This window comes from Salmo salar, chromosome 04, assembly GCF_965601325.2.
Source record: "Salmo salar chromosome 04, fSalSal1, whole genome shotgun sequence".
NCBI lineage: Eukaryota > Metazoa > Chordata > Actinopteri > Salmoniformes > Salmonidae > Salmo > Salmo salar.
This window is the reverse complement of record NC_138294.1, coordinates 2503890-2530000: the sequence shown is the minus strand read 5'-3', so window position 1 is coordinate 2530000 and position 26111 is coordinate 2503890. Positions and strand designations below refer to the sequence as shown.

The 26111-nt window shown below is 42.4% G+C and overlaps 1 protein-coding gene and 1 long non-coding RNA gene across 3 annotated transcripts in view; both read left to right on the top strand.

Moving 5' to 3' along the window:
- The window catches only part of LOC123742395 (thioredoxin), a 19234-nt gene extending 15212 nt beyond the window's left edge, over positions 1 to 4022 (top strand). Inside the window, exons 4-6 of one of the 2 annotated variants that reach the window (XM_082973863.1) lie at positions 763 to 828; positions 3251 to 3317; positions 3395 to 4022. In XM_082973863.1, coding sequence (XP_082829989.1) covers positions 763 to 828; positions 3251 to 3313 — 129 coding nt within the window. In that variant the 3' untranslated portion in view covers positions 3314 to 3317; positions 3395 to 4022. Of the gene's footprint in view, positions 1 to 762; positions 829 to 3250 lie in introns of both variants that reach the window. The other variant, XM_082973862.1, reaches the window with a different exon arrangement.
- Positions 4023 to 6615: 2593 nt separating this feature from the next.
- Positions 6616 to 18780, top strand: LOC145878537 (uncharacterized). Its single transcript, XR_014391964.1, has 2 exons — positions 6616 to 9052; positions 15200 to 18780. It is a non-coding gene; the product is annotated as an uncharacterized LOC145878537 (long non-coding RNA).
- Positions 18781 to 26111: the final 7331 nt, after the last annotated feature.

Genomic DNA, 26111 nt, shown 5'->3' with positions numbered 1-26111 from the left:
CAGCTATCTGTCCTTAATCACAGCCTTTATCCATACAGCAACATTATTAACAGATCTGGGATCAGCCATCTGTCCTTAATCACAGCCTTTATCCATACAGCAACATTATTAACAGATCTGGGATCAGCCATCTGTCCTTAAACACAGCCTTTATCCATACAGCAACATTATTAACAGATCTGGAATCACAGCCTTTACAGCAACACTGGTCTGATGTAACCAACATTCCTCTGTCCCTTCCCTTTCTCTCTCTCCTCCCTCGCTCTTCTATCTCTCGTTCTGTTTCTCTCTCGTTCTGTTTCTCTCTCTCCTCCCTCGCTCTCCTATCTCTCTCGTTCTGTTTCTCTCTCGTTCTGTTTCTCTCTCTCCTCCCTCGCTCTTCGATCTCTCTCGTTCTGTTTCTCTCTCTCCTCCCTCGCTCTTCTATCTCTCGTTCTGTTTCTCTCTCTCCTCCCTCGCTCTTCTATCTCTCGTTCTGTTTCTCTCTCTCGTTCTGTTTCTCTCTCTCCTCCCTCGCTCTCCTATCTCTCTCGTTCTGTTTCTCTCTCTCCTCCATCGCTTTCCTATGTCTCTCGTTCTGTTTCTCTCTCTCCTCCATCGCTTTCCTATGTCTCTCATTCTGTTTCTCTCTCTCGTTCTGTTTCTCTCTCTCCTCCCTCTCTGTCCTTCTCTCTCTCTCCTCCCTCGCTCTCCTATCTCTCGTTCTATTTCTCTCTCTCCTCTCTCTCTGTCCTTCTCTCTCCCCCTCCTCCCTTTCCTCAGGATGTGGCCAGTTTCTGTGACATCAAGTGTATGCCAACATTCCACTTCTACAAGAACCAGAAGAAGGTAGGAGTCTGCTGGTAGTCTTAAAGAGACAGTTCCTCATTTTAACCAGAAGGTAGGAGTCTGCTGGTAGTCTTAAAGAGACAGTTCCTCATTTTAACCAGAAGGTAGGAGTCTGCTGGTAGTCTTAAAGAGACAGTTCCTAATTTTAACCAGAAGTTAGGGGTCTGCTGGTAGTCTTAAAGAGACAGTTCCTAATTTTAACCAGAAGAAGGTACGAGTCTGCTGGTAGTCTTAAAGAGACAGTTCCTAATTTTAACCAGAAGGTAGGAGTCTGCTTGTAGTCTTAAAGAGACAGTTCCTAATATTAACCACAAGGTAGGAGTCTGCTTGTAGTCTTAAAGAGACAGTTCCTAATTTTAACCAGAAGAAGGTAGGAATCTGCGTGTAGTCTTAAAGAGACAGTTCCTAATTTTAACCAGAAGAAGGTAGGAGTCTGTTTGTAGTCTTAAAGAGACAGTTCCTAATTGTAACCAGAAGTAGGTAGGAGTCTGCTTGTAGTCTTAAAGAGACAGTTCCTAATTTTAACCAGAAGTAGGTAGGAGTCTGCTGGTAGTCTTAAAGAGACAGTTCCTAATTTTAACCAGAAGGTAGGAGTCTGCTTGTAGTCTTAAAGAGACAGTTCCTAATTTTAACCAGAAGAAGGTAGGGGTCTGCTTGTAGTCTTAAAGAGACAGTTCCTAATATTAACCAGAAGGTAGGAGTCTGTTTGTAGTCTTAAAGAGACAGTTCCTAATTTTAACCAGAAGGTATGAGTCTGTTTGTAGTCTTAAAGAGACAGTTCCTAATTTTAACCAGAAGAAGGTAGGGGTCTGCTTGTAGTCTTAAAGAGACAGTTCCTAATATTAACCAGAAGGTAGGAGTCTGTTTGTAGTCTTAAAGAGACAGTTCCTAATTTTAACCAGAAGGTATGAGTCTGTTTGTAGTCTTAAAGAGACAGTTCCTAATTTTAACCAGAAGGTATGAGTCTGTTTGTAGTCTTAAAGAGACAGTTCCTAATTTTAACCAGAAGAAGGTAGGAGTCTGCTTGTAGTCTTAAAGAGACCGTTCCTAATTTTAACCAGAAGAAGGTAGGGGTCTGCTGGTAGTCTTAAAGAGACAGTTCCTAATTTTAACCAGAAGAAGGTAGGAGTCTGCTTGTAGTCTTAAAGAGACAGTTCCTAATATTAACCAGAAGAAGGTAGGAGTCTGCTTGTAGTCTTAAAGAGAAAGTTCCTAATTTTAACCAGAAGAAGGTAGGAGTCTGCTTGTAGTCTTAAAGAGACAGTTCCTAATTTTAACCAGAAGAAGGTAGGAGTCTGCTTGTAGTCTTAAAGAGACAGTTCCTAATATTAACCAGAAGAAGGTAGGAGTCTGCTTGTAGTCTTAAAGAGACAGTTCCTAATTTTAACCAGAAGAAGGTAGGAGTCTGCTTGTAGTCTTAAAGAGACAGTTCCTAATTTTAACCAGAAGAAGGTAGGAGTCTGCTTGTAGTCTTAAAGAGACAGTTCCTAATTTTAACCAGAAGAAGGTAGGAGTCTGCTTGTAGTCTTAAAGAGACAGTTCCTAATATTAACCAGAAGAAGGTAGGAGTCTGCTTGTAGTCTTAAAGAGACAGTTCCTAATATTAACCAGAAGGTAGGAGTCTGCTTGTAGTCTTAAAGAGACAGTTCCTAATATTAACCAGAAGAAGGTAGGAGTCTGCTTGTAGTCTTAAAGAGACAGTTCCTAATATTAACTAGAAGGTGGGAGTCTGTTGGTAGTCTTAAAGAGACAGTTCCTAATCTTAAACCACTTTGTGACACATTCTGCTGTAAAAAGCTCTATTTAAACTGAGACTCTGAGATTTAGAGGTTGAGCGCGGGTTAAGCTACGGGACAGGAAACAGCAGAGACGTTTACTCGCTCTTCAAATCTCTTAGTTTGTTGTGGAAATCGACCCCATATTCCCGTATTGTTTGTTTACTTCGTGCATCGCTGTCTCTACTTATACATACAATTGGTTGATTTATTTGTTGAAACTGATTTGATTCATTGATTGGTTAGGTGATTGATTCATTTATTTGTTGAATAACTGATTTGATTCATTGATTGGTTAGGTGATTGATTCATTTATTTGTTGAATAACTGATTTGATTCATTGATTGGTTAGGTGATTGATTCATTTATTTGTTGATTGGTTGATTGATTTGATTCATTGATTGGTTAGGTGATTGATTCATTTATTTGTTGATTGGTTGATTGATTTGATTCATTGATTGGTTAGGTGATTGATTCATTTATTTGTTGGTTGGTTGATTGATTTGATTCATTGATTGGTTAGGTGATTGATTCATTTATTTGTTGAATAACTGATTTGATTCATTGATTGGTTAGGTGATTGATTCATTTATTTGTTGATTGGTTGATTTGTTGATTAACTGATTTGATTGGTTGTTGTGTTCCAGGTGGAGGAGTTCTCTGGGTCCAATCAGGTCAAACTGGAGGAGCTGGTCAACACCCACAAATAAACACCTGTCTGTCTCCTCTCCTCTCCTCTCTCACCTGTCTGTCTCCTCTCTCTCACCTGTCTGTCTCCTCTCCTCTCTCACCTGTCTGTCTCCTCTCCTCTCCTCTCTCTCACCTGTCTGTCTCCTCTCCTCTCTCTCACCTGTCTGTCTCCTCTCCTTTCTCACCTGTCTGTCTCCTCTCCTCTCTCTCACCTGTCTGTCTCCTCTCCTTTCTCACCTGTCTGTCTCCTCTCCTCTCTCAATTCACCTGAGGACACCCCAAAGCCTTCCACCCTCTCCTCAACTGATTTGACAGGATGCCTGAATGCCTTCCACCCAATCCTCCATTTGTCCTCCCTCCATCTGGATAGAATATGCCTTTCACCTTCCTCTGTTTTCCCTCCCCCGGTCTCCCTCTCTCTCTCCCCCTGTCTCCCTCTCTCTCCCTCCCCCGGTCTCCCTCTCTCCCCGTCTCTCTCTCTCCCCCCCGGTCTCCCTCTCTCTCTCTCCCCCGGTCTCCCTCTCCCTCCCCCTCTCTCCCCCCCGTCCCCGTCTCTCTCTCTCTCCCTCCCCCGGTCTCTCTCTCTCTCCCCCTCCCCCAGTCTCCCTCTCTCTCCCCCCCGTCCCCGTCTCTCTCTCTCTCTCCCGGTCTCCCTCTCTCCCCGTCTCTCTCTCTCTCCTACCCAGGGATGGATCAATAATGTATAATAATAAACCATTTGTATTAAAATGCAGTCTCTTTCCTTAAACTTACAGTGGGGGGAAAAAAAAGTATTTGATCCCCTGCTGATTTTGTATGTTTGCCCACTGACAAAGAAATGATCAGTCTATCATTTTAATGGTAGGTTTATTTGAACAGTGAGAGACAGAATAACAACAACAAAAAATCCTGAAAAACGCATGTCAGAAATGTTATAAAATGATTTGCATTTTAATGAGGAAATAAGTATTTGACCCCCATCTCAATCAGAAAGATTTCTGTCTCCCATCATTTCTTTGTCAGTGGGCGAACGTACAACATAAGCAGGGGATCAAATACATTTTCCCCCCCACTGTTTATTTTCCTTAATGTACATTGTGCTATAAATGTATAATTATTCTGTTTTTTTTTTGTATTTGCTAAATCATTGTTGGCTACATTCTACCATGTTATTACCACAGATACAGATATGACCGTCTAGCGTCCTTCTCCCAAACCTGATTGTTGTTGTCACACTGCCCTCTGCTGGTATCACTGCAGAACATCCATCAAATCAAGAATATCTTTTTTTTTTTTAAATCATGGTTTTGCTAAATAGAATCTAAACTTTTAGTTACTTGAATGAATGGGGTGAATGTGAATGGAGGCCTGTAGTATAAACCTGAATGGAGGCCTGTAGTATAAACCTGATTGGAGGCCTGTAGTATAAACATGAATGGAGGCCTGTAGTATAAACCTGATTGGAGGCCTGTAGTATAAACTTGAATGGAGGCCTGTAGTATAAACCTGAATGGAGGCCTGTAGTATAAACCTGAATGGAGGCCTGTAGTATAAATTTGAATGGAGGTCTGTAGTATAAACATGAATGGAGGCCTGTAGTATAAACCTGATTGGAGGCCTGTAGTATAAACCTGATTGGAGGCCTGTAGTATAAACCTGAATGGAGGTCTGTAGTATAAACCTGATTGGAGGCCTGTAGTATAAACCTGATTGGAGGCCTGTAGTATAAACATGAATGGAGGCCTGTAGTATAAACCTGATTGGAGGCCTGTAGTATAAACCTGATTGGAGGCCTGTAGTATAAACCTGAATGGAGGCCTGTAGTATAAACCTGATTGGAGGCCTGTAGTATAAACCTGAATGGAGGCCTGTAGTATAAACCTGAATGGAGGCCTGTAGTATAAACCTGAATGGAGGTCTGTAGTATAAACCTGATTGGAGGCCTGTAGTATAAACCTGATTGGAGGCCTGTAGTATAAACATGAATGGAGGCCTGTAGTATAAACATGAATGGAGGCCTGTAGTATAAACCTGAATGGAGGCCTGTAGTATAAACCTGAATGGAGGCCTGTAGTATAAACATGAATGGAGGCCTGTAGTATAAACCTGAATGGAGGTCTGTAGTATAAACCTGAATGGAGGCCTGTAGTATAAACCTGATTGGAGGCCTGTAGTATAAACCTGAATGGAGGCCTGTAGTATAAATTTGAATGGAGGCCTGTAGTATAAACATGAATGGAGGCCTGTAGTATAAATTTGAATGGAGGTCTGTAGTATAAACATGAATGGAGGCCTGTAGTATAAACATGAATGGAGGCCTGTAGTATAAACCTGAATGGAGGCCTGTAGTATAAATTTGATTGGAGGCCTGTAGTATAAACCTGAATGGAGGTCTGTAGTATAAACATGAATGGAGGCCTGTAGTATAAACATGAATGGAGGCCTGTAGTATAAACCTGAATGGAGGCCTGTAGTATAAACATGAATGGAGGCCTGTAGTATAAACATGAATGGAGACCTGTAGTATAAACATGAATGGAGGCCTGTAGTATAAACATGAATGGAGACCTGTAGTATAAACATGAATGGAGGCCTGTAGTATAAACCTGATTGGAGGCCTGTAGTATAAACATGAATGGAGGCCTGTAGTATAAACCTGATTGGAGGCCTGTAGTATAAACTTGAATGGAGGCCTGTAGTATAAACCTGAATGGAGGCCTGTAGTATAAACCTGAATGGAGGCCTGTAGTATAAACCTTGAATGGAGACCTGTAGTATAAACATGAATGGAGGCCTGTAGTATAAACCTGATTGGAGGCCTGTAGTATAAACTTGAATGGAGGCCTGTAGTATAAACCCGAATGGAGGCCTGTAGTATAAACATGAATGGAGGTCTGTAGTATAAACATGAATGGAGGCCTGTAGTATAAACCTGAATGGAGGTCTGTAGTATAAACATGAATGGAGGCCTGTAGTATAAACATGAATGGAGGCCTGTAGTATAAACCTGAATGGAGGCCTGTAGTATAAACCTGAATGGAGGCCTGTAGTATAAACCTGAATGGAGGCCTGTAGTATAAACCTGAATGGAGGCCTGTAGTATAAACCTGAATGGAGGCCTGTAGTATAAACCTGAATGGAGGCCTGTAGTATAAACCTGATTGGAGGCCTGTAGTATAAACCTGAATGGAGGCCTGTAGTATAAACCTGATTGGAGGCCTGTAGTATAAACCTGATTGGAGGCCTGTAGTATAAACCTGAATGGAGGCCTGTAGTATAAACCTGATTGGAGGCCTGTAGTATAAACCTGATTGGAGGCCTGTAGTATAAACTTGAATGGAGGCCTGTAGTATAAACCTGATTGGAGGCCTGTAGTATAAACATGAATGGAGGCCTGTAGTATAAACCTGATTGGAGGCCTGTAGTATAAACCTGAATGGAGGCCTGTAGTATAAACCTGAATGGAGGCCTGTAGTATAAACCTGAATGGAGGCCTGTAGTATAAACCTGAATGGAGGTCTGTAGTATAAACCTGAATGGAGGCCTGTAGTATAAACCTGAATGGAGGCCTGTAGTATAAACCTGAATGGAGGTCTGTAGTATAAACCTGAATGGAGGCCTGTAGTATAAACATGAATGGAGGTCTGTAGTATAAACCTGAATGGAGGCCTGTAGTATAAACCTGAATGGAGGCCTGTAGTATAAACCTGAATGGAGGTCTGTAGTATAAACATGAATGGAGGCCTGTAGTATAAACCTGAATGGAGGCCTGTAGTATAAACATGAATGGAGGCCTGTAGTATAAACCTGAATGGAGGCCTGTAGTATAAACCTGATTGGAGGCCTGTAGTATAAACCTGAATGGAGGCCTGTAGTATAAACCTGATTGGAGGCCTGTAGTATAAACCTGAATGGAGGCCTGTAGTATAAACCTGAATGGAGGTCTGTAGTATAAACCTGAATGGAGGCCTGTAGTATAAACATGAATGGAGGTCTGTAGTATAAACCTGAATGGAGGTCTGTAGTATAAACCTGAATGGAGGTCTGTAGTATAAACCTGAATGGAGGCCTGTAGTATAAACCTCTAAGTGTTGAACTGGGTGACGTACATCTACACTGAACAAAAATAGAAACGATTCAACAATTTACAGAGTTTTTATAACTTTTATTTAACTAGGCAAGTCAGTTAAGAACAAATTCTTATTTACAATGACGGCCTAACAGGGAACAGTGGGCTAACTGCCTTGTGCAGGGTACTTGTCAGCTCAGGATTCGATCCAGCAACCTTTCGGTTACTGACCCAACACACACTAACCACTAGGCTACCAGACGCACAGTTCATATGAGGAAATCGGTCAATTGAAATAAATTCATTAGACCCTAATCTGTATTAAATGGAACACACTGTCGTACATGTCGATCCAGAGCACCCCAAACATGCTCAATGGGTGACATGTCTGGTGAGTTTGCAGGCCATGGAAGAATTGGGACGTTTTCATCTTCCAGGAATTGTGTACAGATCCTTGCGACATGGGGCCGTGCATTATTATACTGAAACACGAGGTGATGGCGGTGGATGAATGGCACGACAATGGACCTCAGGATCTCGTCACGGTATCTCTGTGTGTTCAAATTTCCATCTATATAACGCAATTGTGTTTGTTGTCTGTAGGTTATGCCCAGTGGTGTAAAAATACTTGAAAGTACTAAAATAGTATTTTTGGGGTATCTACTTTACTATTTATATTTGACAACTTTTACTTCACTATATTCCTAAAGAAAATAATGTACTTTTTACTCCTTACATTTTCCCTGACACCCAAAACACTGTTACATTAGCAGCATTTAGGCTGTCCACTTTGAAGAGCTGAGACAGAATGGCTCTATAAGGAATTGGAACATATAGGACCAAGCCCTGCTATCATTATAATCGAATCAGAAGCAGATATGAGCGTTATTCTCGGAACTAGAAGATAATGGTGAAGAACGGTCTAGGGAAGTTATTTTCATATAGAGAGGAAGGGACTCTATACGTTAAGCAAAGACAGAATCCTATAAAGAGAGGACTGTAATATGAGAATTTAGTCTTTTTCAATGGAAGGGCTCGGCCCTGTTGCGTGTGTAATAGGGTCCTTCCATGGAAGGGCTCGGCTTTGGCTACTCTGTATTAAAGTCTATATTGAATTCACAAAGTTCTTGCAAGAGTATTATGTTCTTAAGACAATTTTCCACGACAATTGTTATTCTGGAAAGGGTAACATGCCAAAGCGTACATTAAGCAGAGCGAACAAGCAGGAACAGCCAAGGCCATGAGTACATTTACAACAGCTAACATTCCAATGTCAGAACGACATAGGAAGGGGCTGAAACCTGAACATACAATGCATTTCTTTGTGTGTAACATGAAGAGGTCCTGCCACCATTATAACCTAAAAAGGAATCAGAGATGGGCGTTATTGGGCGTGAACAAGCGTTATTGAGCGTGGGGGAAGTAACTTTTACATATGGAATGTACTCCCATACTCTATGTGTATAACAGCAGAGCCGATGCTCAGGAAAGGCAGTTGATCCATCGACCGGCTCGGCTTTGCAACTCTGTATTAAAGTCTATATTGAATTCACAAAGTTCTTGCAAGAGTATTATATTCTTAAGACAATTTCCCACTACATATTTGGCGAGCTTGCCAGGAGATCGAAGAGACCTCGGACAGTGTCGTTCTTGGCTGGTGACGGTTTCTCTGGACAATCTCACAAACGGGTGGCCACCCAACTATAAACAGGTAAGCTTGTTCTTACGATAGTTTGAAATGTTTGTGTAGATTGCTTCAGGGATTCTGTCTCAGCGGAGGGGACGTCACGTAGGTCTCTCTTTAAAAACTCCTAAAAACACAGAAATACTAAGAGCTTTTGAATTCAATAGAACTGCATGCATCCATGAATTTTGGGGGGTTGTTAAATGTAATTAAATATGTACATCTGTGAGGGCTAAAAAAAGTGTGGTAAACTGTGAACTTTGCTGGTGTCGGGTGTTTAGCGGAGGGGGCTTGCGCCTGCGCTGATCGGGCAAAACAAATAAATAAGTAAATTCACAATATCGCCCCAAGATGGGGGTCGGTCTGGGTGAATAGTTAGAGAGCAGGAAAACGTCGACCCGATTAGGTTCACCACCTACAGATAAAACGCTCCGTCTAGCTAACGGGGTCGGGGTCTGAATGAGTGAAAAATAAAGGCCTTGAATGAGTGAAAGTTTCTCTGGAGTGGGAGTGAAACAGGGCAGGGAGAAATAAAGATTGTGTGTGTGTGTGTCGGTCGGTGGAATGGAAGAGGAATGCGCAAGCCTTTCTGTGACAATAGATCGAGTGTAATAGGAAAAGGATTGCGTATAGAGCATGCTGGGAAGAAAAAAATAAATGAAAGGATATTGATTAAAAGGAAACTATGAAAAGGTAGAACATTTACATAATACAGGTGTTAAATAACAATTCTGGAATGCATAGAACTTGTTGAATAAAGTATTAAATAAGCCACATATAGTATATACTGGTGTGTGAAGTAGAGCGATTAAAACCTACAGATAAGGCATAAGATATATACTATATGGTAAAAACAATTAACTCAGGCTATTTAGAATAAATAGTATCAACAAATACATAGAGAACAGCATCATGGTATAGGTCTATAGAACCTACTAGAGATATTACTGCACCATAAAGGACAGTATGGGGGAAGCAGTGGCCAACTAAACACTTTGAAGCTGCAGGACCCTAATGGAGCTGCAGCCTGGGAAAGGACGAGAAGAGTCAGATTACAATAGGAGAGAGAGAGAGAGAGAGAGAGAGAGACAGAGAGAGAGAGAGAGAGACAGAGAGAGAGAGTAGAGGGAACAGAGAGAGAGAGTAGAGGGAACAGAGAGAGAGAGAGAGTAGAGGGAACAGAGAGAGAGAGAGAGTAGAGGGAACAGAGAGAGAGAGAGAGTAGAGGGAACAGAGAGAGAGAGAGAGTGTAGAGGGAACAGAGAGAGAGAGAGTAGAGGGAACAGAGAGACAGAGAGAGAGACAGAGAGAGAGACAGAGAGAGAGACAGAGAGAGAGACAGAGAGAGACAGAGAGAGAGAGAGAGAGAGAGGGAGAGAGAGAGAGGGGGGGGGTCTGGAGAAATCTGGTAAAGTAGGACCTAGGACTGAGAATAAATAGAGTGAAACAGGAGCAAAACAATAAGTAATAATAAGGATAGGATAAAGTGAGTGAATAAAGATAAATGAGAAGGATAGACATTACAAAGAATTAAAAACAAAAGGAAAAAAAATATCAAGGAGGATTTAACAAGTTAAGGCTAAACTATAGACCATCATTAAAATGAATAGGACACCGGTAGAGATTTTGGGGACTAGATACCCCCTAAGTAAAAAAGAAATAATAAAAACGTCTATAAAATGGGAAAAACGCACCAGAAAATTAAACACCAAATGGCCCGCAGTGGGAACGTTGGATGTCACTGTGTGTGAGGAAATGGAAACGCTGATAAAGAACTATAAACCCAAGGACAAGAAACAAAAAAGGAAAAATAAACGAGAAAGAGAAAACGAAATACTAAAAATGTTTAAGGAAGAAAGAGTGGGTTTGTTACAAAGCATGAAGACAGCAAGAGAAGTACTAAAGAAGAACGATAACACAAGCAAAGAGAAAACGGAGTGGGGGACCAGCCCCCCGCCGTATTCCGATGGACAGTTTCCCATGATAACTGGACACGTGGAAATAAAAGGGGAAGTGGAAGTGACGGAAGAAAAGGAAGGGATCACCACACCTAGAGCAACGTGTGCACCTTCACATTCAACAGAACAAGGCAAGAAAAGAACTATGAAGCATATAGGAACAAAAGAAGAAGGTTTCGATTGCTATAGTGGCCTGAGGAAAGCCCTAACAGCAATGGAAACGGAAATAGGAGAAAGGGAGACGTCAGAGCTGCAAACAAAAATAACAAAAGACCAAACGGAGGGCAACTCCAGGAAAAGCCAAAACACACTAGCAGAATGGGCATCAGGTAATAGTCCGAGCGAGGCGGAAGAGGAAGAGAATGATCCATCCTGTAGGGGACAAATAGAGAGAGAAGGACAAATAGTGGCACAAAGAATAGAAGAGAAACTGGGACGGTCAAAATCAACACACGAAGAAAACATAAGAAGGCAAGAAAGACAGGATGAGGCCTTGGCCCGTAGTATGAATGAGAGCCTGAGAAATGAGCCTGCAGGGAAATATTGCAGGGCTCGTAGGAATGGGTCTAGGAAAGAATCTGGTTATTATGAAAAACAGTGGCAGATCCTGATAAAAGGAGAGCAAGGACACTATATACCATGGGCTGCACAGGACATGGAGGGGTTGGTTTTCCGCTTGCCAGATCTCCATGAGGGAGCAGGGAAGTGGATCAGAACCTTTGAAGAATACACGATGGGGAAATTGGTGGTGGTGGGTGACATAAAGGCATTGCTAGGGAGGGTGACGAGCGTGCAGAAACTGAGAGAAATCATGCAGGATGGTGCGATCAACGGCACAGATTGGGAGGTGACGAAGGATGGACTGATGTTCGACAGGTATAGACCTGCCGTCTGGCGTGCATTAAGGGCAGCATACCCAACGAAGTTTGACCTCAAAGCTCTGAGAGGTGAAGCTATTGGAGCTACAGAAAACCCGGCCACGTACTTACATGGACATTTGGAAAGATGGAGAATGGAAACAGAACAAGATCCAGAAGGAAATGAACTAATGACAGCAATGTTCCGAACTTCTGTGATGGAAGCCATGCCCGAGCCGGTAAGGAACAGACTGGAGGATGTGGTGGGGCTTACTTCAAAACCTTACAAAGAGTTCTGTGACTATGTGATTCATGCCGTGGAAAAACACAGGAAGGACGAACAGAGACAGATTGAACAAGGAAAAGACATTCAGAGAAAGCTGGCCCAGTTGCAGCTGGATGAATTAACCAACAAAGGAAAGAAGAAAGTCCATGCCTCAGTAACCACCCCTGTGCCCGAGGTAGGAACAATGTCTGCCGTTTCCCCAGGAGGGCCGCAACCGTCAACCCCCAGGCGGGCCCAAATGCCTACCGTACTGCTAGTAGTAAATGTATACACACAGCCCCCTAATTGGAATGGTGGAAATAAACAACAGAAAAATACACAGGCAGATCAGAGAAAGGGACCCAGGAACCCTAGGGGGCCACCTGGTGTCTGTTGGGGTTGCCACCAATCAGGACACTCCAGACGAGAATGCCCTACAAACCCCTGGCAGGATCTGACTGGAGGAAACACAAACAACAGGCGGCCACCAACAAACAACAATCCAGGTGGCTGGCAGCCGCATACAAACGGGAATGGTGGATGGCCCGGCAACCAAAGCCAACCTTCGGGCCCTGTGAACCCATGGTCAGGGCCTAACCAAACATACTAGGGATGCCCAGAGAATCCTACAGGGGAGGGTCAGTTCCCAGTGATAACCACAAGAGCTGACCAAGAACCTATGCTGCAGGTTCAAATAGAGAACAGAGGCACACCCATGATGATAAATACTGGAGCCACTTACACATGTGTAAGTTCAAATTACGCCTCTCATCTCCCCATGTCCGGTAAATATGCCAAAACAATAGGATTCTCGGGAAATACGCAGCTAATTCCAATGACTGCTCCAATTCGTCTGACTGCTGATGATAAATCAGCCACAATTCCAATATTAGTATCGGATCAAAGACCCGTTAATCTGCTAGGAAGGGATGCTCTATGCAAAATGGGAATGCAAATTAAATGTTCTCCCGAGGGGGTATTAATAGAAAGAATAGGACTACAATTACCAGTGATAGCTACAGGAGAAACAGCTAACGTATATTGGTCGGGAGGCATTGAGGCAGATATAGACAGAACTGTAAGCAGATGGGGCAGATTCATTCGAGCCCAAATACTTAAAGCAGCGAGGGGAGCAAAATCTGAATATCACTGCACAATGCAATATGACCCTCATCAGGATCCCGTGTTAGAGCAACTATGGACTATGGGGGCAAATGCTAGGAAAGCACCAATGATGTCTCAGTATGTCATCATTGGAGAAACAGGGAGCGGCCATGGATGTGATGGACGGAGACGGATCTGAATTTGTGCAAAAAATGGTTCAACGTCTCCGACTCTGTCCCTCACATCACATCGCTGGTAAATCAGGAGTTCACATCAAGGGATCTCGGAACCTATGATGAAGAAAGCTAAGAGAAAGAGATGGGATGAAACAGACAATCCGTTGATTTTTTCCCATTCAGAAGATAAGGCATTTATCAAGATAATAAACACTACAATGATGACTGGTGTTCCTAGGGAAATAGAGGTCAGTGCAGGCCAACAGGTAGTGTTGGGTGAAGGAATGGGATTTGATCAGTGAACTTAGAGAAGAAATGGAAAACATCATACCACCAGAGGTATGGTCACAACATGATACAGATGTTGGGCTAGTAAAATCAGCAAGTCCTGTGAACATCAAAGTTAAACCCGGATGCTAAACCCCCATGGATCAGCCCAGTATCCTATGAAGCCTGAAGCCGAAGAAGGGATATTGCACAGGATTGCCCTGCGGAAGGTCCAAACCCTCACACACTGTTGACTAATGTTCCCCATGATGCCAAATACTTTACCGTGATTGACTTGTGTGGAGCATTTTTTTAGTGTACCCCTGGCGGAAGATTGCAGGTATTTATTTGCATTTAGATTGTTAGGGTTTGACCAACAAAAAAAAACAACACATAGAATAAAATATAATTTAAGATTCATACGAATACTCCTTCTAAAAATTCTAGAGTGGGAAAAGGAGCAGAATAACTACGATAGTAATTTTAACAAACACCTTAAAGGAGGTGCAGGAATTAACGGGAGATGAGCGATACATGGAGTTAAATGATATAAAAGAAATATTTATTTCGGTCCAAGGTGGAGAAGGAAGTATGAATTTGATGGAAGTTTGGATGGGTTAAAGTTGGGACTAATGGTAAGAAAGATGCATAAGGTATGTGGAGCCGAAATGAGAGATACAGTTGTAACATTGGTTTTAATCTTGCGATAGAGGAAAGGCAGAACGCTGTTAGAAAAGAGGTAATATTTTTTCCTATGAGTATGTGGCTGGAAGCGATTCTGGTCTGAATAATGGAATTGTAAAAGTTCTGTGATAAATTCTGGTTATTGAGTCGTGGTATTGATTGTTTAGTAACACCGGTGAATTGAACATTGCATGGAAAAATATCAAGTCATTAAAGTGAATTGCAGGTGGAGTTAATTTTATTTTTTACAGGGACGGTGCACATTAAACACAGTTGTGTATAATGGCAGGGTATTCCTAGCAAACAGAATGGGCCGGTTTGCAGACAAACTGAAGGCGTTTTTAAGCAATCTTGGGTCAAATTAGTCAAATAGTACGTTAAAATATGGGGTTTCATAGATTGGAAGTAAAATATTTTATCCAAGGGTAGTGTAAATTTAAGTAGCTATGGAATAAGACAGCAGACGGAGAAGTCCTCCCCTGCACTGCTGAGACCTTGATGGGTTGGAAGTAGCAGGAGGAGAGCATAAGCAAGGAAGAGAAGATAAAAGAGACACAGAAGAATTAGATAACAGTTAGTGAGTGGAGACCAGCATAGTTAAATTATAAACAGGTGAGGACAGAAATAATACTGGGACAGACAGAAAAGACATAATAAGAATAGAAGATAGGAAGAGAATTTAGTTTGGATCGCTTAACTTTAGGATATTAATTCATGGAGAGACTATCGGCTCCATAGGCATGTATTTTAGTTTTGATTTTAAGTTATGTTTTGGTAAAATTCGCTAGGAAAATATATGATAATTTTGTTGGAAGTAGTTAAATCTTAAAGCAGATAAGACACTTGACAGAGAATTGTTACAGGGTAGCTAAGGATGAATGCCCCAGGGAGAATTGGACATGTGGAAAATGAAAGGGGTGTCACGCTTGTCGTCGGTTAAAGAGGACCAAAACGCAGCAGGTATGTGAATGCTCATCTCGACGTTTTAATGAATACAAAATGAACACCAAAATAACAAACAGAAATAACGATCGACTGACAGTCTGCAAAGCATAAGGCTCAACACAGAACAATCTCCCACAAATAACAAACACACCCTAATATATGGGACTCTCAATCAAAGGCAGATAGACAACACCTGCCTTCAACTGAGAGTCCCAACCCCAATTAACCAAACATAGAAACAGACATACTAGACTAAACATAGAATACCTGAAAACCAAACAGTGCCCAAAAACCCCGGAATACTTAAATCAAATGCCCCTTCAACAAACACACCACCCCGAACCACATAAAACGAATACCCTCTGCCACGTCCTGACCAAACTACAATACCAATTGACCTTATACTGGCCAGGACGTGACAAGGGGGCAATCCTACAAGAGAAGGGCGGACATAAGGATAATTTAATAACCTTACCAAAGACACTGTCTAGATATGCAGCAAAATTGATACATGGCTTGAGCCATGTATAAATAGGGGGAGTATGGTAGAGCAGGCAATAGAACAGGTTAGGATAATTACTTAAACAAGAACATATTACTTAAACAAATTATTTTTTTGTAGAATATCCATTCCAACATTTGGAAATGGACTTATTGAACTATTCCGAATTGAGGGGAAGAAGGGGTGTTTAACAATAACAGATAAGCATAGCAAATGGGTAGAAGCGTTCCCAACTTACTTGGTGGACATGATTATGGTAAAAAAAAAATGAGGTCAAGATATTATCCCTAGTGTTGGTTTACTATTATCTATCTCTTTAAATGATGGATGACATTTTAGATAATCAGGTAGAGCCTATAGAATACCAGAGTTAGAGATACCGGAACAGGTAGACATAGAAGTTAAAGATATACTAGCAGAGCACATGAGAAGACTGTTTGTTAACCAAACCCGTATGTCCAAGATTTTGTGTCCAACAGGTGAATTACAGGAGAAGGTGATTCACTCAATCCAACCAGGAGACTGGGTGTGGATCCAGTCCCTGAGGAGAAAAGACAGGAAGCAGCCCCGTGGGGAAGGCCCATACCAGGTTCTGTTAAACCACTGCCTTTGCCATTAGAAAAGCTGAGAGAGTCACTTGGGTCCACGTTACCCACTGCAAGAAGGTATGTACACATATGAGCACTGCTGATCACACACAGAGTTAGGAGAAGAACCGAGTACCAACAGGGTCCGGGGGTCACCTCCTTAACGAAGATTCCCTATCCCGACCGTTCATCACTGTGTGTGCTCCTAGAGGTGTGAGTATGGGGTGGTACCAAGCAGAGAGACTAAGGGCAGGAGAGGGTTGGCGGTTTTTGGGAAGAGTAGAGACTCTGAGCTGCATCATAGTCTAATCTTTCTGATACATTCAGATCCACCAGATTCCGGTACTAATCAAACGATACCGTTGTCATCGAGAAGAAGTAAAAGATAAACTATATAATACACTGATGAGTGACTTACATAATAAGGAGTCAAAGAAGATCAAGATGTAGGATTTAAGGTAAACATTAAACAACTTCCTAGGAAAGCAGACAACTGTACAGGGACTGGGTGGGTCAGATTGAGGTACTCGGCCAACCCACCTAGGTTCACCTTAACTCCTGATGAGTACCAGTGTTATAGATACAAGAATGGCACCGAGAACTTGGATGATTTTAATAGCTGGAAAGTAATTGTTAATGTGACTGACTTAGGTTTGAAAGATGAATAGAAAATGCTTAACCTCACAGCACCTATAACTGATGTTGGGTGGGCTAGTACCAGCAAAGGACGCATACGACAGAAATTACCACAAAGGGTGGTTAGGAGCTTGCGCCCCGGGTTTATTGGTCCAACCAGTTCAAGTTAGTCATCAGAGGCCAGTTATAGGAGGCTAAAGTAGACACAGGAGGAGTTTTGACCAGGATGGGAGTAGCTTTGTCTAGATGGATGCTATTGGCATCCACAGGGAAGTTCCAGATGAATACAAAGCTATGAATCAAATATGTGAAGGCTTTAACACTACATTATTATGGTAGTTGACAATAAATAAAAATGTGGATGGGATTAATGACATCTTTTATAATCAACAGAGATTCATGAATGAAACCGGGGATGCAGTAAAGAGGTTCTCTGACCAATTATCCACCACCTCCCTCATGACCTGGTAAAATAGACTGACTCTCGATATGTTACTGGCAAAAGAGGATGGTGTAGGTAGATTGATTAGGTTCATTGCTGCACGTACATTCCTGATAACACAGCTCATGTTTGGGAAATGGAAAAGTGTTGTTATGGGCTGCTTTCACCTGTATGATTGTGTTTGTGTTGTGTGGTTGTTGTTTGGTCCCGTGTGCGAGAGGTCTCATTTCCAGGGTTCTGGAGAGATTGATAACGGAGCAGATGGGCAACCGGAATGATGCCTTTGATGGAAGTGACCCCAGAGGACACTGAATCCAGCTCTGGGCAATGGTCCTTGGTTTGCTGTTGAGGAAGTGATTGAATAAAGCTTATCCAAAATGTTCTTATATGTGTTGAATGTAGTGGCAGGTGGATGTGAAGGGTTTTAAGTTCTGGGACAAAGAGTCTGTCCCACACATGTTAGGTGTAGCCCCTGCCATAAGAAGGTCCTCTTTTTATACGTTTTTTAAATAATATGTTCTGAATTTATCCTGTGTACTATTTGTCTTTCCTGATGTGAGGGTTTGAAGTTCCTGGGTGACTGGTAGTGAACCTAGTACAAGTGAGGTGTAGCCGGAAGGACTTGAGGGTTTTTTAAACTAATCATTTAATCATTAAATCGAAAATTTACAATTGTGTTGAGTGACACCCTAGGGGGTGTCAAAAGGGGGAATCTCAAAATTTCCCTGAAATTTTAAGAACTTATGTATTCACACCTATCAGGTGTGAAAAGGGGGATTGTTAGGGTTTGACCAACTATTTGTTAGCATAACCTATATAAAATAACAGAGCAGCTATGCTATAATATGAAGTATATAAACTATAGATAATTGAGTACTGCTATATGTTAAGAGGAAGTGGCTCATGTGATGGTGGGTCATGTGGAAAGAATACTGATGCTTTAAAACAGGGTTTTGCAAGAGCTTTTTGCTGAACAACAGCAATAACAGGATATGGGTGAAATGTATGTGCATGGGGGTGTAAGGGTTTTAGAGAACTGTGCATTGTGCAGTCACAAGATGAGACATCCGCCAGGAAGCTGGAGTGCGTCTAGAGGTTGGGACCAACCTGCACGCCAACGATAGGCTGGAATAAGTCTAAACCATATTCTAGCCTCTACTATGACAGGCCCTCAGGGAGAGGGAACTAAGTCTGTCCAGTATTTAAGGAAGAACTTGTAATGTCATACCAGATCTCTGTCTGCCCTGCGTGGTGTTACAGTGAGCCCGTATATACGAACCACATATTTACCATTCAAGTGTTTGCATTAATTAAAGTACAAAGAAATCAGAAGTTACTATGTGCTGACTATTTTGTTCTGATACCAGATTCGAATTGACGCGACCTGACAGGATAAAAAAAAAATACAAAATATCTATATATTCATAACGTAAAATAAAGAAATAGTGAAATACAGGCTATCGCGTCTATGGTTGTTGCAAATGCTTGTGTGTCGCCTACTGGTTAAATTCGTGTCTTTTCGCACGATTTGAACCACACAAAAATGCACAAAAACGCACGAAATCTGCTGAAATACATTTTGTACATATATGCGCGAATTGAATGTGAGGTTGGCCTGAAAGGAATCAGAGATGGGCGTTATTGGGCGTGAACAAGCAAAGAACTAGGGATGAAAGATAATGGTGACAGAAGGACTGAGGGAAGTAACTTTTACATATGGAATGTACTCCCATACTGTATGTATATAAAAGCAGAGCCTATGCTCAGGAAGGGCAGTTGATCCGCGGACTGGCTCGGCTTTGCTACTCTGTATTAAAGTCTATATTGAAATCACAAAGTTCTTGCAAGAGTATTATATTCTTAAGACAATTTTCCACGACATCATCCCTACTGCCTTTGATCTGGAGGACTCACTAAACAGAGAACATCTCTGTTCATCCCTACTGCCTCTGATCTGGAGGACTCACTAAACACAAATGCTTCATCTGTAAATGATGTTTGAGTGTGCCCCTGGCTAGGGTCCAAAGTATAGACTACACAGTTGTTACAGGACACATTTGATTGCCTTCGTGTTCCTGTTCACTAATGACAGCCTTCCAGATGAGCTAAATGCCTTCTATGCTCACGTTGAGGCTAGCAACAATGAACCATTTATGAGAGCACCAGCTGTTCCGGATGATTGTGTGATTACACTCTGCGTAACTGATGTAAGACCTTTTTAAACAGGTTTACAACATTTACAAAACCGCAGGGCCAGATGGATTACCAGGATGCGTACTTAGAGCATGTGCAGACCAGTTTCTTCACTAACATGGTTCAACCTCTCCCTGACCCAGTCTGTAATACCTACATGTTTAACCTCTCCCTGACCCAGTCTGTAATACCTACATGTTTAACCTCTCCCTGACCCAGTCTGTAATACCTACATGTTTAACCTCTCCCTGACCCAGTCTGTAATACCTACATGTTTCAACCTGACCCAGTCTGTAATACCTACATGTTTAACCTCTCCCTGACCCAGTCTGTAATACCTACATGTTTCAACCTGACCCAGTCTGTAATACCTACATGTTTAACCTCTCCCTGACCCAGTCTGTAATACCTACATGTTTAACCTCTCCCTGACCCAGTCTGTAATACCTACATGTTTCAACCTGACCCAGTCTGTAATACCTACATGTATCAACCTGACCCAGTCTGTAATACCTACATGTTTAACCTCTCCCTGACTCAGTCTGTAATACCTACATGTTTAACCTCTCCCTGACCCAGTCTGTAATACCTACATGTTTCAACCTGACCCAGTCTGTAATACCTACATGTATCAACCTGACCCAGTCTGTAATACCTACATGTTTAACCTCTCCCTGACCCAGTCTGTAATACCTACATGTTTAACCTGTTAGGGCTAGGGGGCAGTATTTACACGGCCGGATAAAAAACGTACCCGATTTAAACTGGTTATTACTACTGCCCAGAAACTAGAATATGCATATAATTATTGGCTTCGGATAGAAAACACCCTAAAGTTTCTAAAACTGTTTGAATGGTGTCTGTGAGTATAACAGAACTCATATGGCAGGCAAAAACCTGAGAAGATTCTGTACAGGAAGTGCCCTGTCTGACCATTCCTTGGGCTTCTTGACTCTTCTTATTGAAAACTTAGGATCTTTGCTGTAACGTGACACTTCCTACGGCTCCCATAGGCTCTCAGAACCCGGGAAAAAGCTGAATGATGTCGAGGCAGCCCCTGGCTGAAAAACATTAGCGCCTTTGGTAAGTGGTCGATCAGAGGACAATGACACTGAGGCGCGTGCACGAGGCGACCCCATGTTTTTATTTTCTCTCTCTTTGTACTAAAACACAGATTCCCGGTTAGAATATTATCGCTTTTTTACGAGAAAAATGGCATAAAAATGTATTTTAAACAGCGGTTGACATGCTTCGAAGTACGGTAATGGAATATTTAGAATTTTTTTGTCACGAAACGCGTCGGGCGCGTCACCCTTCTTTACCCATCGGATAGTGTCTTGAACACACGAACAAGACGCCGCTATTTGGATATAACTATGGATTATTTTGAACCAAACCAACATTTGTTATTGAAGTAGAAGTCCTGGGAGTGCATTCTGACGAAGAACAGCAAAGGTAATAACATTTTTCTTATAGTAAATCTGACTTTGGTGAGGGCTAAACTTGGTGGGTGTCTAAATAGCTAGCCCTGTGATGCCGGGCTATCTACTTAGAATATTGCAAAATGTGCTTTCACCGAAAAGCTATTTTAAAATCGGACATAGCGAGTGCATAGAGGAGTTCTGTATCTATAATTCTTAAAATAATTGTTATGTTTTTTGTGAACGTTTATCGTGAGTAATTTAGTAAATTCACCGGAAGTTTGCGGGGGGTATGCTAGTTCTGAACGTCACATGCTAATGTAAAAAGCTGTTTTTTGATATAAATATGAACTTGATTGAACAAAACATGCATGTATTGTATAACATAATGTCCTAAGATTGTCATCTGATGAAGATCATCAAAGGTTAGTGCTGCATTTAGCTGTGGTTTGGGTTTATGTGACATTATATGCTAGCTTGAAAAATGGGTGTCTGATTATTTCTGGCTGGGTACTCTGCTGACATAATCTAATGTTTTGCTTTCGTTGTAAAGCCTTTTTGAAATCGGACAGTGTGGTTAGATTAACGAGAGTCTTGTCTTTAAAATGGTGTAAAATAGTCATATGTTTGAGAAATTGAAGTAATAGCATTTCTAAGGTATTTGAATAACGCGCCACGGGATTCCACTGGCTGTTACGTAGGTGGGACGAAATCGTCCCACTGGCCCTAGAGAAGTTATCCTGACCCAGTCTGTAATACCTACATGTATCAACCTGACCCAGTCTGTAACACCTACATGTTTAACCTCTCCCTGACCCAGTCTGTAATACCTACATGTTTAACCTCTCCCTGACCCAGTCTGTAACACCTACATGTTTAACCTCTCCCTGACCCAGTCTGTAATACCTACATGTTTAACCTCTCCCTGACCCAGTCTGTAATACCTACATGTTTAACCTCTCCCTGACCCAGTCTGTAATACCTACATGGTTAACCCCTCCCTGACCCAGTCTGTAATACCTACATGTTTAACCTCTCCCTGACCCAGTCTGTGATACCTACATGGTTAACCCCTCCCTGACCCAGTCTGTAATACCTACATGTTTAACCTCTCCCTGACCCAGTCTGTAATACCTACATGTTTAACCTCTCCCTGACCCAGTCTGTAATACCTACATGTTTAACCTCTCCCTGACCCAGTCTGTAATACCTACATGGTTAACCCCTCCCTGACCCAGTCTGTAATACCTACATGGTTAACCCCTCCCTGACCCAGTCTGTAATACCTACATGTTTAACCCCTCCCTGACCCAGTCTGTAATACCTACATGTTTAACCTCTCCCTGACCCAGTCTGTAATACCTACATGGTTAACCCCTCCCTGACCCAGTCTGTAATACCTACATGTTTAACCTCTCCCTGACCCAGTCTGTAATACCTACATGGTTAACCCCTCCCTGACCCAGTCTGTAATACCTACATGGTTAACCCCTCCCTGACCCAGTCTGTAATACCTACATGGTTAACCCCTCCCTGACCCAGTCTGTAATACCTACATGGTTAACCCCTCCCTGACCCAGTCTGTAATACCTACATGTTTCAACCTGACCCAGTCTGTAATACCTACATGTTTAACCTCTCCCTGACCCAGTCTGTAATACCTACATGTTTAACCTCTCCCTGACCGAGGCAGTAGTACCCACATGTTTCAAAAAGACCAGAAGAAGCTAGGAGTCTGCCAAGAATGTCAAGGTAACCTGTCTCAATTAATATTGCCCTGTAGCACTCGCATCTGTAGCCATTAAATGCATTGAAAGGGTGGTCTTGGCTCACATCAACACCATTATCCCAGAAATCTTAGACCCACTCCAATTCACATACTTCCCCAACCAGATCCACAGATTACGCAATCTCTATTGCACTTCAAGTTCCTCGGTGTCCACATCACTGAGGAATTATCATGGTCCAACGCACACCAACATAGTCGTCAACAACAACAACGCGACTTCACCCTCAGGCGGCGGAAAAAGATTCTGCATTGGGCCTACAGGTTCTACAGCTGCACCATCGAGAGCATCCTGACCGGCTGCATCACCACTTGGTGTAGGAGCAACGATAGCTTAGCTTGAGTCTGTATTGTAGACACCTATCGCTCTATAGTTGAATGTACAGACAACAGAAACAAAACTGTGTGTGTGTGTCTCAGATACTTTGACCTATAGTCTATATATATATATATATATATATATATACACACACACACACACACACACACACACACACACACACACACACACACACACACACACACACACACTGTTTGTTTCTGTTGACATTCAACCATAGAATTCAAAATGTGTAGAAGGGACCAATTCTCTACGGTTTCTATTTCTTTGCGACGCAGTTCCTTGTATAGTACAAGGTCCCTAGATTCAATCAGTGCTGCTTTACACCGACGATAAACAACAGCAGATTATTGTTTTTTTTTTTGGTTTAGGTTGAACGTCGACGGTGTTACTGCGTTGGAGCGGTCAAATCGCCAAGCGTCTCCTATGGCGGACATCGGCTGCACCAGTAAAGAAGAAATCCCTTGCAGCTTTTTTTTTAACCAGTTGGAAACCCTGTGTGTTTTTTATTCTACAACTCTATTAGGCTGATAGAGAGTTATGATTTCTACTGTATAGACTACACTTCCTGGTTCGGGAACTTCTAACGCGGGTGGGGTGTGGCTTCATGGCATGACCACAAGAGCAGACACCGACTTGACGGCTCCAACGCAGTACATGTCCGACGTTGTCTAAAGACAAAACAATTACAGTGACGATGAGAGGATAGATAGTAAGGTAAGAAATTGTATCACGAGGTAGGAGCACATGTCAATCATCACTTTGTACTTTTGTACCAGATGCTATTTATAGTGATATAACCTCATGTTGTTTATCTTTCAGATGAATACATCTCTGACACCCGTTCAACAAGTAAGTAAACATGAGAGTTTACTGTGCATTAGGAAAGTATTCAGACCCCTTGACTTTTTCCACTTTTTTTTTTAACGTTACAGCGTTATTCTAAAATTGATAAAATATTTTTTTCCCCCTCATCAATCTACACACAACCCCATAATGACATCACAATACCCCATAATGACATCACAATACCCCATAATGACATCACAATACCCCATGATGACATCACAAGACCCCATAATGACAAAACAAAAACAGGTCTTTAGACATTTATACAAATTTATAAAGAAACAAAAAAATAGTATTCAGACCCTTTAACTCAGTACTTTGTTGAAGCACCTTCGGCAGTGATTACAGCCTCAAGTCTTCTTGGGTATGACGCTACAAGCTCGGCACACCTGTATTTGGGGAGTTTCTCCCATTCTTCTTTGTAGATCCTCTCAAGCTCTGTCAGGTTGGATGGGGAGCGTCGCTGAACAGCCATTTTCAGGTCTCTCCAGAGATGTTAGATCGGGTTCAAGTCCGGACTCTGGCTGGGCCACTCAAGGACATTCAGAGACTTGTCCCGAAGCCACTCCTGTGTTGTTTTGGCTGTGTGCTTAGGGTCATTGTCCTGTTGGAAGGTGAACCTTCACCCCAGTCTGAGGTCCTGGGCACTCTGTAGCAGGTTTTCATCAAGGATCTCTCTGTACTTTGCTCCATTCATCTTTCCCTCGATCCTGACTAGTCTTCCAGTCCCCGCCGCTGAAAAACATCCCCACAGCATGATGTTGCCACCACCATGCTTCACCGTAGGGATGGTGCCTGGTTTCCTCCAGACGTGACGCTTGGTATTCAGGCCAAAGAGTTCAATCTTGGTTTCATCAGACCAGAGAATCTTTTTTCTCATGGTCTGAGAGTCTTTAGGTGCTTTTTGGCAAACTCCAAGTGGTCTGTCATGTGCCTTTTACTGAGGAGTGGCTTCAATCTGGCCACTCTACCATAAAGGCCTGATTGGTGGAGTGCTGCAGAGATAGTTGTCCTTCTGGAAGGTTCTCCCATCTCCACAGAGGAACTCTGAAGCTCTGTCAGAGTGACCATTGGGTTCTTGGTCACCTCCTTGACCAAGGCCCTTCTCCCCCGATGGCTCAGTTTGGCCGGGACGCCAGCTCTAAGAGTCTTGGTGGTTCCAAACTTCTTCCATTTTAGAATTATGAAGGCCACTTGGTTCTTGGGGACCTTCAATGCTGCAGACAGTTTTTGGTACCCTTCCCCAGATCTGTGCCTCGACACAATCACTCTGGAAGACAGTAGTTAGTAGAACACTTCAACTGCGTCCCAAATAGTACACTGTTCCCTTTATAGTACACTGTCTGTCTGTCTGTCTGTCTGTCTGTCTGTCTGTCTGTCTGTCTGTCTGTCTGTCTGTCTGTCTGTCTGTCTGTCTGTCTGTCTGTCTGTCTGTCTGTCTGTCTGTCTGTCTGTCTGTCTGTCTGTCTTGTCTGTCTGTCTGTCTGTCTTCACAGTGTTTGTTGTCTCGTCCACCACCGTCTTCCTCCCTACCTGTCCAGACTGTTATCTGACCCAGACTATAACCACCATCCAGACTGTTATCTGACCTGCCCAGGGACTACAGTTGAAAACTAGCTAGCTGGCTAAATCTGGCACATTTACAGAAATGTTGATTGATGTGCAGTATCCCTGTCAAATACATTTTCAATAAATAAAATGAAAAGGCATGGAATGTATTTATCTCTGTGAATATGTGTCAGTCCATCATTGATAAGTGTGATTAGTTTAATGTAGCTTTTACATTTTAGTCATTTAGCAGACACTCTTATCCAGAGTGACTTACAGTAGTGAATGCATACATTTCATAATTTTGTTTTCTCCGCACTGGCCCCCCCGTGGGAATCGAACCCACAACCCTGGCGTTGCAAACACCATGCTCTACCAACTGAGCCATACGGGACCTGCTGGTCATCTATGAATGTTTGAACATCTTAAAGAACAATCTGGTCTGAAATGGCCTTTTACTCTTATCTCCACCCAGCACAGCCAGAAGAGGACTGGCCACCCCTCAGAGCCTGGTTCCTCTCTAGAT